This window comes from Mesocricetus auratus, unplaced genomic scaffold (assembly GCF_017639785.1).
Source record: "Mesocricetus auratus isolate SY011 unplaced genomic scaffold, BCM_Maur_2.0 Super-Scaffold_100676, whole genome shotgun sequence".
Taxonomy (NCBI): domain Eukaryota; kingdom Metazoa; phylum Chordata; class Mammalia; order Rodentia; family Cricetidae; genus Mesocricetus; species Mesocricetus auratus.
In genome coordinates, this window is record NW_024429266.1 from 117,937,742 (window position 1) to 117,956,547 (window position 18,806).

Below are 18,806 nucleotides of genomic sequence, written 5' to 3' on the forward strand. Positions count from 1 at the left end.
GCATACGTGAGGCCTGAGGCAGCCAGAGCCTTGCTATTGTCATGGACACTATGACCTGAAAAGGACCACGAACCAGTCCCTTGCTGTCCTAGATATGTCTCTAGACTTACAGCATCAACATCCCTCAGAGGCCTGGACCTCCAGCCCTGTCCTGCTGAATCAGAACCTGCATCTAGCAGGGCTGAGGGGATTCTTAATTTCTAAGATCCAGGCACACCGCCATGGGTGACATGCTGATAATGTGACCTCTAGATTTCTTTTCCCAGGCAGCAGTACTAGAAAGAAGCTCAAGAGGGAGAGACACTTATTGGGGCGTGCAAAGAAGTCAGGCCTGGGTTCATTTAATCTGAAAGCCAAAGGCAGTTAGACCTCTACACCCGAGCTGGGAGAGTGAGTACTGCAGGTTAAGGACCGGTAACTGGGACTCTCCTGTCCTCTCAGGTGATGCTCATATTTATGAAAATGAGTCCACCTGAAATTCTCCAAGAGTCAATGAGAAATGGGGGAACAGGTGGGCTGGTAAGATGACTCAGCAGTTAAGATCACCAAAGCGCTTGCCCAGGACCTGTTTTTTTTTTTTTTGTTTTTTCGAGACAGGGTTTCTCTGTATTGTTTTGGAGGCTATCGGTCCAGCCCAGCCTCGAACTCACAGAGATCCGCCTGCCTCTGCCTCCCGAGTGCTGGGATTAAAGGTGTGCGCCACCACCGCCCAGCTCAGGACCTGGGTTTAATTCCCAGAGCCCACATACAGTTCACAGCCTTCTCGAAGTCCGCTTCCAGGGATCAGATGCCCTCTGCTGGCCTCTGCGGGCACTGCATGCATGTGGTGCATAGAGATACATGGAAGTAAAATACTCATACACATTTTTAAAATAGTATTTTTAAATGGGGGGGGGCAAACAGATTCTCAAAGAACTGTCAAAAATGTAAAAAACAAAACCTGACCCATCCCTCAGCCACATCTTCCAGACAGAACAACACATGCCAGCCTAGGTTGTCCCAGAGCTACTACTAAAGGAAATCCCAGAACAGAGGGATGCTACCCATGCACAGAGGAGTACACTTCCACTCCCTGCAGCCTCTTGGAAATAGACCTTTGCTTCCTCTTCCCCCGACTGTGCTGGGTGTGAAGAGGGAGTTCTGAACCAATTGCGATGACCTCACAGGGGGAAGAGAGGAGGACAGAAGTTTGTGCCCCGCACCCACAGCCATCCAGACTGCCGCCATCTTGTTCTCGTCTCTGACCGCACAGTTGTCATCGCAGTGGGCGGCCCCCTTATCCCATAAGGCAAGCAGCTCCTGGATGGCTGCAGTCAGTCCTCTGGTTGGCACAGGGACCCTTCTGTCCACACGATCCAAACACTCAGTTTAGGGCTGTACCAAACTGAGCCAGTGACAGACAGAACTGCAGAGGGACTGCGTGGAGGCTCCTTGGAAGGAGTTCTCCCATTCTCACCGACCCCAGGGCATGGGGCATCCATCTGTGACACGTGACACGCTGCCTCCTCAGTCCACCGACCTCTGCCCTCTACCATCAAGGGGAGGAGCGACCTCTTCCAGAGAGCCCCGTCCTGCTTATTGATCTCTGACACGCTGATCTCAGGCGAGACCCCTGCCAAGGACCAGGCGTGGCAGCCCAGCATCTCTAAACTGAGTGAGAACAGGAGGGGCAGACACCTGGACAGAGGCTGGGTATGGGAATGAGTAGCTGATCTGCGTCTGGCCGGATGTAAGGCCAGTAGTTTTTCTCTCCTTCTCTGGAACCTAAAACCTCTCTGCTGGCTCTGTGCTCTTCCATGCCCATTCCTGAGAGGCATGCAAACTTGTCATTCCAACTTCAGTAAGTTCATACCACCCACAGTTTATCTTCTGCATCCAACATACAGGAAAAAATGGAGTGAGACACACCAACTCAGTATAATGTCAGTCTCCCTCACCACCTGCTGAATGTCAAGTAAATTTACTTGACAATGATGCTAAGTGCCAGGTAGCTTTTCTAAGGCAAAGGGTACCATATGTTTAGCCTCCTCAATTATGCTTTCTATTTGAAAACTAAACACTAAATGTGAGCAGGTACCCATAATATTTGGAACTGCCAAAGCTTCCCCAGATATCTTTTTCAGTTTGTAAAACAAAAAAAGAAAGTCAGCATCCTCGACTGCTAAAAATAGGAGGCATGAATTTATGGTTGATGGTAAATTTGAGTATGGGTAAATTATGTAAATAACAAAATATATAATTAAAGTTATGACAAAATAGCAAGAACTGTTACTAATAGTTAACTGAAGATGTATCTGTCATTTGTGTTTGATCATCTGTACCTCTGGCCCACGTTCTACAAAGAAAATGTGGTCCACTCAGAAGCTTACAAACATTCTATGGTTTTGCCAATCTTTAATGCAAAAAAACATTTATGATTCTAAATAGATAAGGGCACACCCAGGCATCTTTCCATACTTGAACCAGACCGCAACTTCTTCAGTGCACTTGAATGAGTGCTAATTGATGCTCATAGAGATGAAATGACTTGACCAAGGTCACACAACCACTGAGGTGGTGTCAAAGCTGAAACTGCCTCTCTGAGTCATGGCTGTACCTCCCAGACACCAGACCAGGTCACACCGCTCCAGGAAAGAGGGAATGGCCCCATTTTACACATGAGATTACTAAGGCTCACACAGTTCATTGCTTTGTTCAAAACTGCATTCCAAATAAGTGACTAAATTCAGATCTTCTATATATAAAGTAAGCTTTCCCCACAACTTCTTATTCCTACTCCTCCATTTGGCTTTATACACAGTCACTACTACAAAAAACAATAGCTCCAGCCATTGAACAGTCTGACCTCAGACACATCTTTGTTCCTGTTGAAGAAAGAGACACTGCCCAAGTGGCTATGCTGGGCTCCTGAGGGACACAGAAAGGAACAATGCACAGGCCCTAGCTCAAATGAATCTATTCAACCCTGACCCTACTGTGGGGAAAACTTGCCTAGAATAACCAGTTTCTCTCTAAAGGTAGGTATCTTTCTAAATGGCTCATCTGTGGGCACATGACAATGTCACTCTAATCTTACTGTCGGCTGAGATCAGAACCACTCTGTAAAGGAGCTGGCATTGTACAGGAGCACTGGGGACATTGGACAGGGGCACTGGGAAGGGACATTGTGTAGGAGCCATGAGGACATTGAACAGGGGCACTGGGAAGGGACACTGTATGGGAGCACTGGGGACATTGTACAGGAGCACTGGGAAGGGGCTTCATATGGGAGCACTAGGAAAGAAATTTGTTCAGGAGCACTGGAAAGGCACATTGCATGGGAGCACCGTGAAGGAGAACTGAACTTGGGAACACAGGACAGTCCTGTAGACAGTGGGCTAGAGCCAGAGCTTGGAGGCATTTTGGAAGGCCAGAAGTAGAATAGAGAAAGAGGAGAGAGATGGTTAGGAGGAATTCAGAATGAACTGAAAAGGATGTGGGTGCCATTTGGTCCAGGGCCCCCACTCCACATATACTGTGTTGGTTGTGCTCCGTGGACCCAAAGGCCTTTTGTACTTCCTCTAGGAACAAATAGGTACCACCTAAGGCTGACAGAGACCCCAATGGTACAATTTGGGCCAATCCTTTGGGGTGCTATTCCTTCTGTCTCTCAGCATCATCTCTCCTGTTGAGGTGACTGCACCTTCTCCCCTCGGGTTTCCCCATCCTTGAGTCTGTGTGGGTTTTACCCACATCCACGGCCTCTCAGTACAGTTCCAGTCTAACAACTACACCTCTCAAAAGAAATAGGCTGAGATTCATGGTGCTTGCCGACTTCCGAGGTGTAAATGCGATCTCTGGGGCCCACTTAGAGCCACCAAAGACATCACAGTGCACAGTCTGTCATCGTTGAGCACAAGTGCTCTCTCTGGCTGCCACAAGGTCTACACATGACAGTCTACACTTGACAGTCTCAAAGAGCCAAGGTACCTCTCTGAATATCCTTTCTCTCCCGACCTGTCCCATCAGTGGAGCATCAACAAGTACTGGCTCCTCAGGAAATGGCTCCCCCAGGTCAGAGCTGGCTCCTCAGGAAATGGCTCCCCCAGGTCAGAGCTGGCTCCTCAGGAAATGGCTCCCCCAGGTCAGAGCTGGTTCCTCAAGAAATGGCTCCCCCAGGTCAGAGCTGGTTCCTCAAGAAATGGCTCCCCCAGGTCAGAGCTGGCTCCTCAGGAAATGGCTCCCCCAGGTCAGAGCTGGTTCCTCAAGAAATGGCTCCCCCAGGTCAGAGCTGGCTCCTCAGGAAATGGCTCCCCCAGGTCAGAGCTGGCTCCTCAGGAAATGGCTCCCCCAGGTCAGAGCTGGCTTCTCAGGAAATGGCTCCCCCAGGTCAGAGCTGGCTCCCCAGAGCCAACCAGCATCACTCTGTCAGTGAGCGAAGAGTCTGCTGACTCCGCCGAGCGGTAACATGGTAGACTCTGTAAAATTGAATAACGGGCCGGGCTGTTGCCTCTCCCTCAAGCACTCAAGCGCTGGTTCTGCTGCTTCTTTCACTCTCAAATTTACACAGTGCCTGGCACATGGGAGGAGCAGGCATGGAAGATGGAGGGACGAAGGGAAAAGTCGTTTGTGAAAGCCAGCTGGATTAATGTGTGGGCATGACAGAAGGAACCCAAGCAGGCAGAGCCTTTCCTGATAGCAACTGGGAGGAGCAATTCATTTTCCTGAAACATCTCTAGCAGAGGTCAGCTGAGGTCGCCTTAAGTACAGTACCTGGTGACAAAAGACCAAGTGTTCAGCATGCCCAATCACAGACAAGCACTGAGACGCCAAACGGGGTGAGAACCAACTGCAGTCCCGAGGAGTCACAGTGGGTGACATGGAGCGTTTCAGCACGGAAGACAACGCTAAACTGTCTTCACAAAGGGCTGTAATCTTCTCCAAGGTCTTTCCAATTAATTTAACCATGAATAATTTTCTTTTAGAACTACTTTAAAGTTTCCCTTTAGTGCCAGAAGGTGATTTCACAACCCATTTCTATAATTGGATTAAGCAGCCTGCTTCAGCCTGAGCGATAGGTTTCCTTTCTCCGAGTGTTCTGGAGATGAAAAGTCTTATATCCTATGCAAAGTCGGAGCGGGGCCTCCACATAGCTAGGCACTGGGGTGTGGTCCAGCAAGACCCACTGCTTGAAAGACTCCTGCTTCCTAAAGAGGAGTATGCTTTGAACACCTTGGCAGAACACTACAGACTCAGAAACAAAATTCTCACTGCCCCTGTGGGGCTCCATAGTCCCACAGGGGCTTTGGGAGACAAGTCTTAGACTTTAAGGAGGGGCCTGGACACAAAGAGATTCGTAAACAGGATCTACTAGGCCCAAACATGAGGGAGGAAGGTGAGGTCAAGACTGATCAGATGGAGTTGGGTGTGGGGAATGATGACCCAGAGAGAGTGGCAGGAATAGGGAGAGTGGACGACACGGGGAAGGTCCAGCAGCAGAACCAGGAGGATGGCTGAGCTTGGCGAGCAGAAGGTAGGGAAGGGACTGACCTTGTATCACCCACCTCGGATACAAGAAGCTGCACACGCAGCCGGTCCTGATGGTGCAGACCTGTGATGTGGTGGAGAGGACGGACGGGGAAGGGGGTTAGGAAAGGAGAGAAGAGGGGAGGGAGGGGAAGGGGCAGGGAGAGGAGGGGAGGGGAAATAAAGAGGGGAGATGGGAAGGGGAGAAAAGAGGAGGGGAGGGAAGGGGAGAAAAGAGGAGGGAAGGGAAGGGGAGTGGAAGGAAAGGAAAAGAGGGAAATAAAGGGAAGGGAAGGAAGAGAAGGGGAGGAGAAGGGAGGGGAAGGGAGGGGAGGGGAAGGAAGAAAAGGGGAGGAGAAGGGAAGGGAGGGGAGGGGAGGGGAGAGGAGGGGAGGCCATGCCTATTCCCAATGTTATTCTGCTTCTTGTGCCTACTGAATTCCACCTTGTCTAGGGCTTAAGTTTCCTTCCTCTCTGAGGTTTTGCCCTTCCTCTCCTCATTCTTGTTACCTCTTTCCTTGTACAAACTCCATCCCTAACTACTCTACAAGTGCAATATTTGGTATGTAGCAAGCACTTGGCAAGTGTTAACCAGATGTGAAAGAACTACTTAAGCTGTGTACTGTTAGAAATATCTTTTGGTGTCGCTAAAAATAAAGCTAAATGGTCAAGAGGTACACATGTCATTTGAAACAGTCTCTAAGGAAGGAGGAAGACCAGGCGTTATCTCACATCCCTGACACAGTAGAAGAAAGTATTTCAGTTACAAAAGGACTGAAATGTAGCAGCGGTGCATTCTTCAGTAGCTTTAACAACTGACTTAACAATGCTCAGGGTGGCCACCCACATGACACCTGAAAACACCAGCCTCTCGGGGAAGTTTTCCTGCTGAGGATCAGCTAGCTGACAGGTTCTGGGGTCCACCGCTCACATTCTGGTGAGATGGGTTTTGGGTCAAGTCATCTGTATGTTTCAGATTGTCCTCATGGGCCCCAGGTTTAGAAGCCTCTGGCTGACTGGTTCTAAGCTATTGGTGACATGACCTGGGACTGCACAACTGGATGTTGCCAGAGAGAGGGGCTACTGTCTGCCTGGAAAAACAAAGATGGTCTTTATAAATAATTGCTAAACCTACTATGAATTATCAGTTTGTCTCCTTTAGTCTTCTCAACAATACAAATAGGCTAGGACCATCCCACTGTAATTACAAAAGCTGAAGGTTACTGAGGCAAAGTACTTATGCAACAGCTAGGTGGCAAAGAGGGAACCCAAAATCCTGGCTGTTCCTCCTCGAGGATGTGCCCTCAGCACTGAGCAGTACTGCCTGCCGCTGAAGCAAATGGGCAGAAAGCAGCTCTCCAAAACATGTCAAAAAAAAAAAGGCAGGTGCTTCCCTATGAACCAACCCTGGACCATTTTGTCCAGTATCTCACAAGAACTGGTTCTCTTTGTAGACTTGGGGATCCCTGTATCTGGACCATCCTGTGTTGTATGCATCTTTGCATCTTCATCTGTAACGCAATGCTTGGCCCATGACCTATACTCAACAATAACTGGGTTCCATGACCAGAATGAACACCGTGGCTGCAGTCAAGCACCCCGACCTAGTCACAGCTCCCATACGACACTGCCCCTGCTGAGAACTGAGAAAAGTATCCAAGGGAAGCACATGGCCAGGAGCTCACGCCCTCTGCCTACCTGACGTGCTTTAGACTAACCTGGAAGGATCCGGGGTCCCGGTGAAGTAGTGGATGCACGGGGAACTTCTGTTCTGAGGCAGGACAGACACAATACTGGCGGTGGTGAGGAAAGACTCGGAGTCTATGCAGACTCCGCTGGCTTTGTCTCGTAAGATGTTAATCATTGTCTGCACAGTGATGCTTTCTGAGAGAGAGAGAGAGAGAGAGAGAGAGGGAGAGAGAGAGAGAGAGAGAGAGAATGACTGTGAAGGCTGGCAACCTGATTCACTCCTCTCTCTCTTTACTCTTCAACTACTGAACGTAATTCCCACTTGCCCTGATCCACTCTGGCCAATGGGAGAGGAGCAGAAATGGTGTGTGCACATCTCCGGTCACACCCATGTCTCACCCTTCACTTTTTCCTCTAGCCTTCCTGCCGGCTGGGAGAGGTCAGCACGCGGTTCACACACACTGCAGCCCAGAGTTGAACAGAAAAATCCCCAGCCCTGGACTGTCTCTACCCATAGAGATGCTAATGTGGGGAAGAAACAGCTTCCATTCCCTTTGAGTCATATTAATTCAGATCTCTTTGTTGTAGCCTTACCTCTGCCTCAACTAGTGCAATGACTGAACACACAAGACACCGTGTGGCGCCTAACGTGGCCCTCCACACTCTCACCTTCATGCGTGCTTGCCGTTCAGGGTACAAACACTATTTGAAGGATGGCCACTCTGCATTGGGAAACACACGGAGAAGCGCGTAGAGCGCTCAGTCTTTAGGACACTGGCTGTAATTCAGATGAGTGGATTGAGTCCCTGGCCACACATGACCCCATTCCGTCATGTCCTCCTGTGGCTATGCTCTATCAATAAAGCAGCCTTTTGGCTGGATGTGGTGGCTCATGCCTATAATCTCAGCATTCAGGGCTGAAGCAGGGGGAACACTAATTTGAGGTCAGCCTGAGCTACATAGTTCTTTCCAGGACAGCCTGAGCTACATAGGGAAACCTTTCTTAAAATATGAAACCAAAACCAAAACATAGTGTAGCTGTGTGAAGAAACAGCTAGCTAGTCTTGGACTCCAGGTTTCAGGTTGAAACCTGTAATAAATTCACTCTTCCTCAAACCCCTCCCCCAAAATACCAAGAACAAGCATGCGAGCAGACAACCCCACGTTTAGCCTATGTGCACAAAGATGGGTTCCCAGTATGATGCAGGTCCTCTTTGTAAGTCTCTACTTACATTTTACACAAAATATCAGCAATGGCTTTGATTTCATTACCTACGCAATGTCTGGATTTCCTGCCTCACAAGTAACTGTCGTATTAATTTGAATCTGTCTCTAATAGGTTGGCACATCTCTAACATCTTATGCCACTTTGTTTAGTCCCTGCCATGTTTCCCGTGGTTTTCAAGGCTAGACTGGGCAGGTGGCGCCCCCTGGAGTTATAAAGTGCTCCTCCACCCTCTGCTGATTTAGGGCTAATGTTCGAGCAGGATAAATAATTTCATCACTAGTTTTGTTGTAGCTTACAATCTTTAGAACTTTTTCAAGAATTCCCACTTAAAAATGAATGTCTCCCTGCCTTTATGTGTAATAATGTCTATAGCAAAATTCCAAAGCAATATTCTACATCAAGGATCAGAAAACGTTTTCTTAAAGAGCCAGACAGAAGTTATTTTAAGCCTGTGGATCATGTGTTCTCCATCACATGTCCCCATAGCAATTCAGCTCCACTGCTGTAGAACGAAGGTGGCCATGGCAGTACATAATGAAGTGAGTCTGAGCTGAAGTTGTACTTGGAATGTCCTCCAAAAGCCCAAGTGCTGGAGGTTTGGTCCCCAGGCTAAGAGGGCCTAATACAAGGAAAATGGGCTAGTTGGGGTGTGGTCTTGAAAAGATACTGGGACTCTGGCACCCCATCCCACACATACTTTCATTGCTTCCTGGCCATCATGAGGTAAGCAGCTACTTCTACATGCTTCTACGGCCATGACACCCAAAAGCAACCGAGCAACTGATCATGCACCAAAATCTCTGAATCTAGTAGTAAAGCTTTTCTCCTGGTAAGTTTTTTTTAATCTCTAGAATTTTGCCACAAAATTTTGATAACAAAACTGACTAGCACAATATGGCTGTTTTCTAATAAAACTTTATTCACAAAAGAAGTGGCTGTTTGAGGACATACTTTGCAGCCATTAGTTCTAAATGATCTTTCGATGGACAGATAGGCATGTAGAACTAGCAAATACAAAATATGACCATTATAGACCTGGGAACAGTTTCTATTCACAGATATAAACAAGGAGCTAGTTGTTCAACACATTTACCTAAATATGGGTTTTTAATCAGAATTTAACGATGTATGGCATTGCTAAATGGATTAGAAACGGAATCCCGTTTGAGAGTCCACTGCAGAAGTTCATGGATAGAAGCAGTACCCAGACACCCCGGGAGGATCTCAATATGAGCAGAAGGCTTCTCTTGCAGGCCAAGCGGGCTGGGGAAGAGGGGTTCTCCCAAGTTTCTGGGGCTATAAGGAAGGCTGCCGTGAGTCCCACAAAGGATCACATGACAGCAGTGCTCACATCAGCGGGCACACACAGGTTCCTACAAGGGTGGAAGCTGCATGTAACACATACATGCTGTCTCCATGCTACACACCAAGGACCAGCAAGGACAGCTGGTCTTTAACATGCAAGGCTTTCTCTCTACTCCTCCTCTTTGTCAGCCCTTTAAAGTTCGGTCAAGAACCAAAGAGTATAGAGGGAGAATTGCAAGGGACAGGTCAACTTACCCTCTTGCTTTTCTAAGCTGTCTTTGCCTGCACAGCAGTCCAAATGGTCATCAGCCGGAGAAAAAACCTGGGCAAAATTAAATTCATCCTCTCCCGTCCACCAGCCTTGACTCTGAGCGTAAGTCCTGAGTTCTGGGTGTTCCTCGTCCATCTTAGTGGTGAGGGAAAGCTGGTTGCAGATGCATCTCACTCCCTCTGCAAAGAGTTTGATGTGTGGTTAGTGGAAGGAACCCCAGGACTACAGGGAGGAATCAGCTACATCTCTGAGGCGAGAAAAACGAAATCCTTGGTCCTCACTCCAGGAGACGTCCTAAAAGTTCAGCCTGTCTCCATCAGACATTATCTGACATCAGCTTTACTGATCTTAAATTCACAAACAAAATGGAACATTCAAGGCCCTCTATTTGAACTAAATAGTTCCCAAGCATTCATGTTTACGGGAAAACTGAGCAGTTCTTTGAAAGGACTGTCTTGCTGTGTTCACGAGACTTGGGGAATCCATATGTGATTCTGCTACAGCAATGGTTCTCAACCTGTGGATCGTGACCCCATTGAGGGTTGCATATCAGATATCCTGAATATCAGATATTTACATTGTGATTTATAACATTAGCAAAATTATAGTTATAAAGTAACAATGAAGATAATTTTATTCTTGGGGGACACCACAGCATGAGGAAATGTATTAAAGGATTGCAGCATCATGAAGGTTGAGAACCACTGCTAGACAGGGCTACTCCACAACATTCACAGGCTTCTCCTCCTAGAGGAGGAGCGACGCCCGCCACCACACACCCACACAGACGAAGGGTGACTTGGTCCCTAAACTTCAAGGAGCTGTCTAGATTGTAGATGCCAGGTTACCACTGCTAGCTCAAAAGGCTTGTTCACAGAGGCTGCTCCCGGGGAGCATGCTGAGCTTCCAAATTCTTGGAGAATGAAGTAAGAACAAAAGAAGAAGCTACAATGGACCTCTTACTGCCTCAATCCCACTACAGCAGAGCCCTCACTGCCTGACTCTGGGCCCCTAGAAGCAAGATCAGCTGGACTGAGTTTTCCCAGGATGCTTTGATGATTTACACCTCCAAAACATGCACTCTCTGACTGAGAGGCCCTGGTCATTGGCCATTCATTTTTTTCCAGAGGATATTGCTAATACAAAATTTAATTAAGCAATAGAAAACAGTTATGGTCCAAACAAGTGAGTTTGATACCATTCATACTAAGCTATTAAAAGAAACATTCTTCTATACTCCACAGATGTTATTTTCCTAGAGGGCTGATTTACAGTAGACATTTGTTTTTAAGAATCAGAACTTTGAAGACAGAGTGCATTAACTCCTACCAACATCAATCACAATGCTGCTGGGGTCAGAGAACAGGAAATCGATGAGTAAAAAAAATGGCTGCTGAAAAAAATGTTTAGTGAAAAACACTTGTTTTATAGAGAAGGGCCTTTATAAGTGATGCTTTGGAGGAAGTTCAGCTTCTGAAATGTAGTTACAGATCAAAAAGTCTTAGATTCTATTTAAAAGCAACTGGACTGCTTTGAAGTACAACCCATCCGCCTTCCTGAGAGAGCCATCTGATAGCATCACTTTATCTTAGAAGGGCTTCTGTAAAGGAGTTTAAAGTTCCTGCAGGGAAGGAGAGCTGGAGTTCTGGAGGAGGGGCTTTTGATTTGCAAACACTCTAAGGCCTGGGAAGGGAGCCTGCACAGGCCCTGAGAGGTGTATGCTGGGAACAAGGACATAGAAAACTCCCTGTGCTGCTGGTGGCTTAACTAGCCCATTTCCTATCCTGTTAGAACGAGCAGACAGTCTTCACACACACAGGAAACTGGTCTGGACATCTTGGTCTCAGCAGAGCAGCTTTGTATATGGAACACACACTAGTCTTGGGGAGATGTGGTCACTGGAACCTGTGCACAAAACCAGGCTTGACTCCCAGTGACCATGAGACCTGGCTCAGGTCAGATTTGGTCCTGATTACCTAAAAACTAGGGTGGCGAACGGGTTACATATCTAATATCTTTCATCTTTCATAATTAACTGATAAAGACTTCATAGTAAAAAAAATGTTGAAAAAGTATGTAGCCATGTAGAGGTTCAACAAGACTCAAGTGTGATGGGGCACTAGCTGGGGAAGTGCACATGGTGTTAGTTTTCAACCTATCCCAAGGACTGTAAGGGAACTGCTGTTGACCAGATTTCTTTGGAACATTTCTTTAGAAGTCCTTTAACCATTTCTAACACCCTGTGCCATTGGAATTCTGAGGAAAGGTGCTGGGGAGGTGGCACACTGTTTCAGTCCTGCCCTAGAAGCAAGAAGCTGCATGAACTAGAGTGGTACTTCTCATGCAGATGACCATGCCCATGCTCTTCTAGTGATGGAGCCTAAACCGTATGATCTGGTTGGCCCTGAGTGATGCCAATAGTCTTCAGAGACCCAAGTTCCCATTTTAGAGGAACAGTCTTAAGTAGCAATGGAGCTGGGAGTGACAAGGGGTTTGTTGACCTGTTAATGAATGAAGATGCCCCATTCCCTTGCCTAACTCATAGTTTGTAGTCAAAACTAGAAATGTCTAAAGAGCAAATAGGAACTGTAAAAAGTTAGGTATGTACTTCCTGAGTCTTGATAACCCTTCACAGAACTCGGGAGACCCCAGATACATCTCTGGAAACAGATGCTGGGAGGCGAGATGCATGCCTAAGCCTGAAGACCAGAGGAGGCACCACAGCATCCTCTGAGCCAGCCCAGCACGTCCAACTAACATCACCTCAGCCTGTCCTAGCCTTAAAACTCTATCCTGCAACCCCTCACCTGTGATCCTCTCGGCGGCCCAATACTTCCCGACGGTCTCCAGCACCCAGGCTTCGTCACGATCCACCAGCAGATAAGCACTTTGGAAGCTGTGGCAGGAGTGCGCATCTTCATAATAATTCCCACCTTGTCCGTGCTCATCAAGCAAGGAGACAATGACGTCTAAGGCTTCTTTAGCTGTTGTCCCTCGCTCTAAACCAAGCCTGGAGGAAATCAGAAGTATACCTCCATCATTTCAGACCAGATGATCATTACTATAGCAACCAAAGGTTGGGACAAGATCATGTCAGGAAACATTTCAAATATTCAGACCAATGTATGAACTGATTGTAATAGTACTTTAACTCAGAATGCCTCCCTCACATATCCATTACAAACTACAGAAATGTGTTGTCTTTAGACAACCCCCTTCCATAAGAATAGACATATCAGAGGCCAGTGGCTGCATTTCCTGGACTGGAAGGTCAACCCCTCCTTACTCTTAGCTGACCATATCACCTGTCAAGCTCAGCTCTAGCCTGGATTTCCTCCTGACTACAGCCTAAGGAAAAAGAGATCTCCACAGCCTGGATCAACTCTTATCCTACAGTGGGTGCTTTAGATACTGCTATAGCCTGCTCATGTTTCCTCAAGGACCATGTTGAAATCCTAACACGCATGAGGTGGTATTAGGAAATGGGTCTTCTGGGAGATGGTGAAGTCATGGCTCCCTCATGAGTGCCACTAGTGTCCTTTATAAAAGAGATCTCTCCAGAATGCTGTCTTGCCTCCTTCTACCATTGGAGGACATAGTAAGTAGGTACCATGTATGAGTTAGAATGTATCCACACTAGACATTAAATACTGGCTCATTTAAGTTATTTTCTCATAGCATTGTATAGTGGACTAAGAAACTTGGTTTTAAGGTTTAATTGCCAGCCATTGTCCTGTGTACATATAATTTGCTCAGAGATCTCATTAGGAAAGGTTATAATATGACTGGTTCTGTTTCTACATACTTCCTTCCTACACATAAGACTGTATTAACTCATGTTGCTTACAGCATTAACTATCAAAAGAACACAGACTCCTTCTAAAGTGAGCCATCCATCTTCCTTTCCCAGCCCTGTCAATGAATAAGTCTGTTAAGGAGAGTACAGATACTGCCTTCTGTATGGTGACATTTTGGTTATGGTCTAACAAATGAAGCTTGCCTGAAGATCAGAATGCAAAGCTAGCCACTCTAGTCAGCCATACAGGCAAGGCAATGGTGGCACACACCTTTAATCCCAGCAGTCATGCTAGTTAGCCCTAGAGGCCAGGTGGTGGTGCATGCCTTTAATTCCAGCACTAGAGAGGAATATACGAAGGGGAAAGGCAGGAGACAGTCAGACTACAGACATGCTGAGGACAGGATTGCCCCTTTGATTTGAGCCTTGGTAGAGGTAAGAACTTTCTGGAAGCTTGGCTGCTCTGCTTCTCTGATATTTCAGCTTTATCCCCTAATATCTGACTCCCGTTTTTTTTAATTAGTACCAACTAGAAGTCGTACTACACATATGCTTGGGAAGCTTGCATAATAGATATGAGCTTCAGTCTTATGCCAACTATGAAAAGTGTCAAGGTTACCAGGGTGTTATAAGGTAATAAACATGAAAACACACAGCACTAGTAATTGGAGCTAAGCTAGTAAACCATCAACTTCAGCAGGTGGAAGGCCAAGACACACACATTCAGAGAGCATGGACCCTGATCCAGCTTGGGTAATGCTACCCGATGGCAGTACGCCTTTAGTCATGTGACCTTTCCAGTTCTTAGTGCTCATGCTGTCAATGTGCACTCAAGCTGAGATGACAGAAAACAGCACATGAGATGCATTTAATTCATTTATTCATCCATTCAGTCGGACTATTGCTCTGCTTGAAGGAGCTCACATCTTAGAAGAGGGCGGCAGAGCTACTTAGGTGGTGACATAACCCTGTCCTTGATAAATTCATGACTTGTGAAGTGATGACTACTTAAATTCTCTCAACTGAATGCTTCCTAAGGGATGCCCCACTGTGCTGTCATGGAGAAGAAAGGATAATACATCTGCGAGCTGTGGATGGAGCCCTGTAATGGGCTTATTCCATAGTCAGAGCATCATATACCAATTCACTTGACAGATCTCCTTTTTACTTTATTTGGGAAGATGCGATTACAGAGCCATAATTCACAAAGTTGAACCCTAGGGCCTTGAGAGAGTAATAAAAGAAAATGCTGAACCTTGGGCTTCACAAATAGGGCAGCTAGGTTTCAAACTGCTGCCTGAGACCTCCCTTCCTCCCTCAAAGGTGGCCTATTATCTGTCTCTTGGCATGAGTAAAAAGAACAAACCCATTGAAATATACATTAAATAGATTTCTTTGATCAATGTCTTTGTCTCCTCAAAGGAGGGGCATCTCAAGGATTTGAAGGAAAGTCTTTTCCAGAGTTCCTGGTCACAATGCCTCATGTCTCAATGCCTCCAGGCCTCCGCAGGCCTAAATGGACCCACACAAACATATTCCAGAAACACGCAACCATGGCTGTGTGCAGTAGGCTTTGGAGGTTGGAATTTCTGTTCTCTAAATTTTAGGGTGAGTGACCTACTGAAATCCCATCGAGGCTCGGTGCTTGTCCTTCCCCTTCATCTCAAAATGTGGGTGGAACTCTGTTTTCACTGCTTGTCAGGTCAGCACCATGGGTTAAACACTACCTAAGCCTTTAACCCACGTTCCCACCTGACCTCAGGGCCATTAGATGAAGACAGGATGGCCTGCTTCACAGCACAAGGACTGCAAGACATGAGGACAGGATGGCCTACTCCACAGCATAAGGACTGTAAGGACACTGGGGCTTTGTGCCCTGAGTTCAAGAGGTATAGACGAGTCCCGAGTCACTGGATGGGAAGCCATCTCTCATCATCCTAAGGCATGTTTTGAAGCCGCTCCACCCACTCTAGCCTTCCAGATGGGTTAGATGCACAGGGTTCCAAATGAAAACAGCATGCTTCTGGCCCAGTACCTAAGCTGACTTGGTGGCCGTGCCTTAGTCTAAGAAAGACCAGGACAGAGATGTGTTGGAAGGGCCCAGGTTAGTCCCATTCTGATGTCTGCTCCCTTCTGATGTGCTTTGCCTAAGTTGTTCTGGGTTTGAGTCAGATGTTCCTGAATTCAAGACTTGGTTTTGTGAAAGAGAAAAAAAATGAGTTCCATAGCCTGTTCACGGGTGGGTCATTCTTCACTGCCCACTCCCGAAGGGAGAGCTCGCCAGATGGTATCTGCACTTTGGTTTAGGAATCTGATGGCTGAGCTTTGTCGCATTTATGACTGTACATTAGAAGGGGTTCCTCTCTGTACCCCAAATAAGAAAAATAGGTTAAAAAATTGGATTGAGTTTGGCAAACCACTGCTATTCATAGGCAAGTTTATTACCTTATAACACCCTGTTAACTTTGACACTTTTCATAGATGGGCATAAGATGATGCTATGAATAGAAAGTTTGTGCCCATTTTCAAATGCTGAAGCCACTTGCCCTGTGTGGTGGCGACTGAAGCTGTGGGGAGTGGCCATGAGGATGGAGTCTTTGTGATGGTATCAGGGCCCGTAGTAAAGAGACTCCAAAAGCTTTTCTCTCTCTGCTGTGGCCAGCTATACCTCAGATGGAACCTGCTGGCCCTGTGATCTTGAACTTCCCAGCCTCCAGACTAAAATATAAATATCTGCCATTTAAATCTCCCAGACTATTATGAATTTGTTATGATGCTCCGAATGGACTAAGAAATGTGTTAAGTGGATGCTATATGCTGTGTGAGCTTGAACTTTAAAACGTATGGAATTGTTCTGGACTGAGTTCCTGCAACAGTCCTCAGCTGACCAGTCCAAACCAGAACTTCCTGTGCTAGATGCCCCATAGCTGGAGCGTTTGAAGGCAGAGACACCCACTCTCACTTCTCTTTAATGAACAATAGATTCTACTCTGTGTGAGTCAGCATAAGAAAGTCCCTGTAGCTGCAACTCTTACAGCAAAGTAACCCGAAGTCACCTAATGTTAGTGGGTTTCTTTGTCTTCCCCCATGTAGCTGTGTTTCTCCCTTTCCACTCTGTAAAAGCCACGCTTCCACTGCTGGGAGCTTATCCTGCTTTCCAGAACGAAGGCGCCCTGAGTCACGCATCACGAACAAACGCCAACTCAGTCTAAAACTAAATCTGCTGTCATTTCATCTTCTGACATGGGAGAGGGTGTTCAAGACCTTTTGACTCCTTTCCATTTCAGTGTTCTGTCTCACTGGAAGAAGTAAAGTGTGATCTAATCTAGAGAGAAGTGGTACCCTGGTATTCCTAGCTCAGCTACCTTCTAGCCCTGGGGCATTAGACAAGCCACTTAACTTCCCTAATTTCTAGTTTCCTTGTACCATAAGGAATTAGAAGACCTAACTATTTGGGGTGTTGTGATTGTTAAATGGGATAATACATATACAAAGCCCGTTTCCCAAGAGCGTTCAGGAAACTGTAGCTTTAATAACACGGGCTTTTCCCCACAGGTATTGACTGAGCCTCCTTTCCCATCACCCGTGGGTTCCTGTATTCACTTACAGCCTACTACAAAACCAAACCAAAAGCTTTTCCATTTTTTTTTCTGCTATGGGGAGCAACTGATGAGCTGTGTTTAGAATTATAAGAAGCTCTGAAACACTGAGGCGACCAGGTTTAGTGCCAACATCAAACCCAGTCAGAAGCAGGAAACGTCAGTCTGCAGGGGGATGGCTCAGAGGACTGGAGTTCAGATATCATGCAATGCTGGGTGCTCGCCTGTGATTTCAGCCCCCCACCACCACCAGGAATTCAAAGACAGAAGAATACCCAGAGCAAGCTGGCTGTGAGGCTGGCCATGCTGGAAAGCTCTGGGTCTTACCGAGAGGCCCTCCCTAACAGAGTGAGGTGGCAGAGTGATACAGGAGGGTTCTGAACATCAGCTGTGGGCCTCCATGTACGTGCACACACACACATGCATGCACACCGCACACACACAGATATGTGAAATGAAGGAGGGACTGCTCTGCAGAAAATAAAAAGATGAAGCTGTTGTGTAAGGGACAGACACAGTGTGATGGACAGAATGCAGTGCTCTGTGGAGCTGGCTGGCACCTGCCTGCTTGGAAAACAGAGGGTTAAATTTGAGGGATTTTTGAGGTAGTTGCCAACCCTTCATCATCTTTAGATCGATACAGAGTTAGAGGCCACGGTTTAAGACTGCCACCCCACTTGTAGCTGAGTATTAGGTATTTCCCAGTATACCACTGTCTAATGGGATCCAAACGCCTCCTGGTCCTCATCTGGATTGAGGACAGGAGGCATCACCAGGACAGGCAGACCTCGGGTGTAAGAGACACCCTGACTTCCAGAAAATATCCTCTATCTTAATGATAGATGCCAGCAGCTGCTAACCCCTATCTCATGTTATCTCCTGCCAATTGCTAACCTCCTGTCTATGTTAGCTTCAACCAGCTGGATCCACAGTCACTAAACAAGCAAAGCATGTGTATGTGTTCATATGCACGGGGCAGGGGGGAGGGGGACTTCGGGAGGACTAGTCAGAGATCCATAAATAAGAAAGAGGGAGGGATACAGACAGGGAGGGGGACAGAGGGAGAAAGGGAGGGAGGGAGGGATACAGACAGGGAGGGGGACAGAGAGAGGGAAGGAAGGGAGGAAGGAAGGAAGGAACTAAGGAAGGAAGGAAGGACAGAAAGCGGGAGGGAGGGTTGAGCCAGGGAGGAAAGAAGGGAAGTAGGGGGATGCCAGAACCAGACAGACACAGCTTGGCTTTTAGCGCTAAGAATGAATTGAACCGGTGCTGCTTAATGCTTGCATTCCTACACGCCTTTAAGAAACACATACAAATTATACCTTTACCCAGAAGACAGTGCCTATTAAATGGAGGCTGTCACTCAGTTACATCTCTTGGAGCTGCGCTTGGCCTTGATGTAGGAATGGGAGG

General features: G+C 47.0%; 1 protein-coding gene across 1 annotated transcript in view; it reads right to left on the reverse strand.

Annotated features, from left to right (window-relative positions):
• Scrn1 (secernin 1) overlaps positions 1-18,806 on the reverse strand; it is a 60,359-nt gene that overhangs the window by 5,240 nt on the left and 36,313 nt on the right. The window contains exons 4-6 of the mRNA XM_040737620.1: positions 12,806-13,008; positions 9,983-10,177; positions 7,224-7,389 (exon numbers count right to left, since the gene is read on the reverse strand). Of these exons, the coding sequence (XP_040593554.1) occupies positions 7,224-7,389; positions 9,983-10,177; positions 12,806-13,008 (564 nt within the window). The remainder of the gene's footprint in view (positions 1-7,223; positions 7,390-9,982; positions 10,178-12,805; positions 13,009-18,806) is intronic.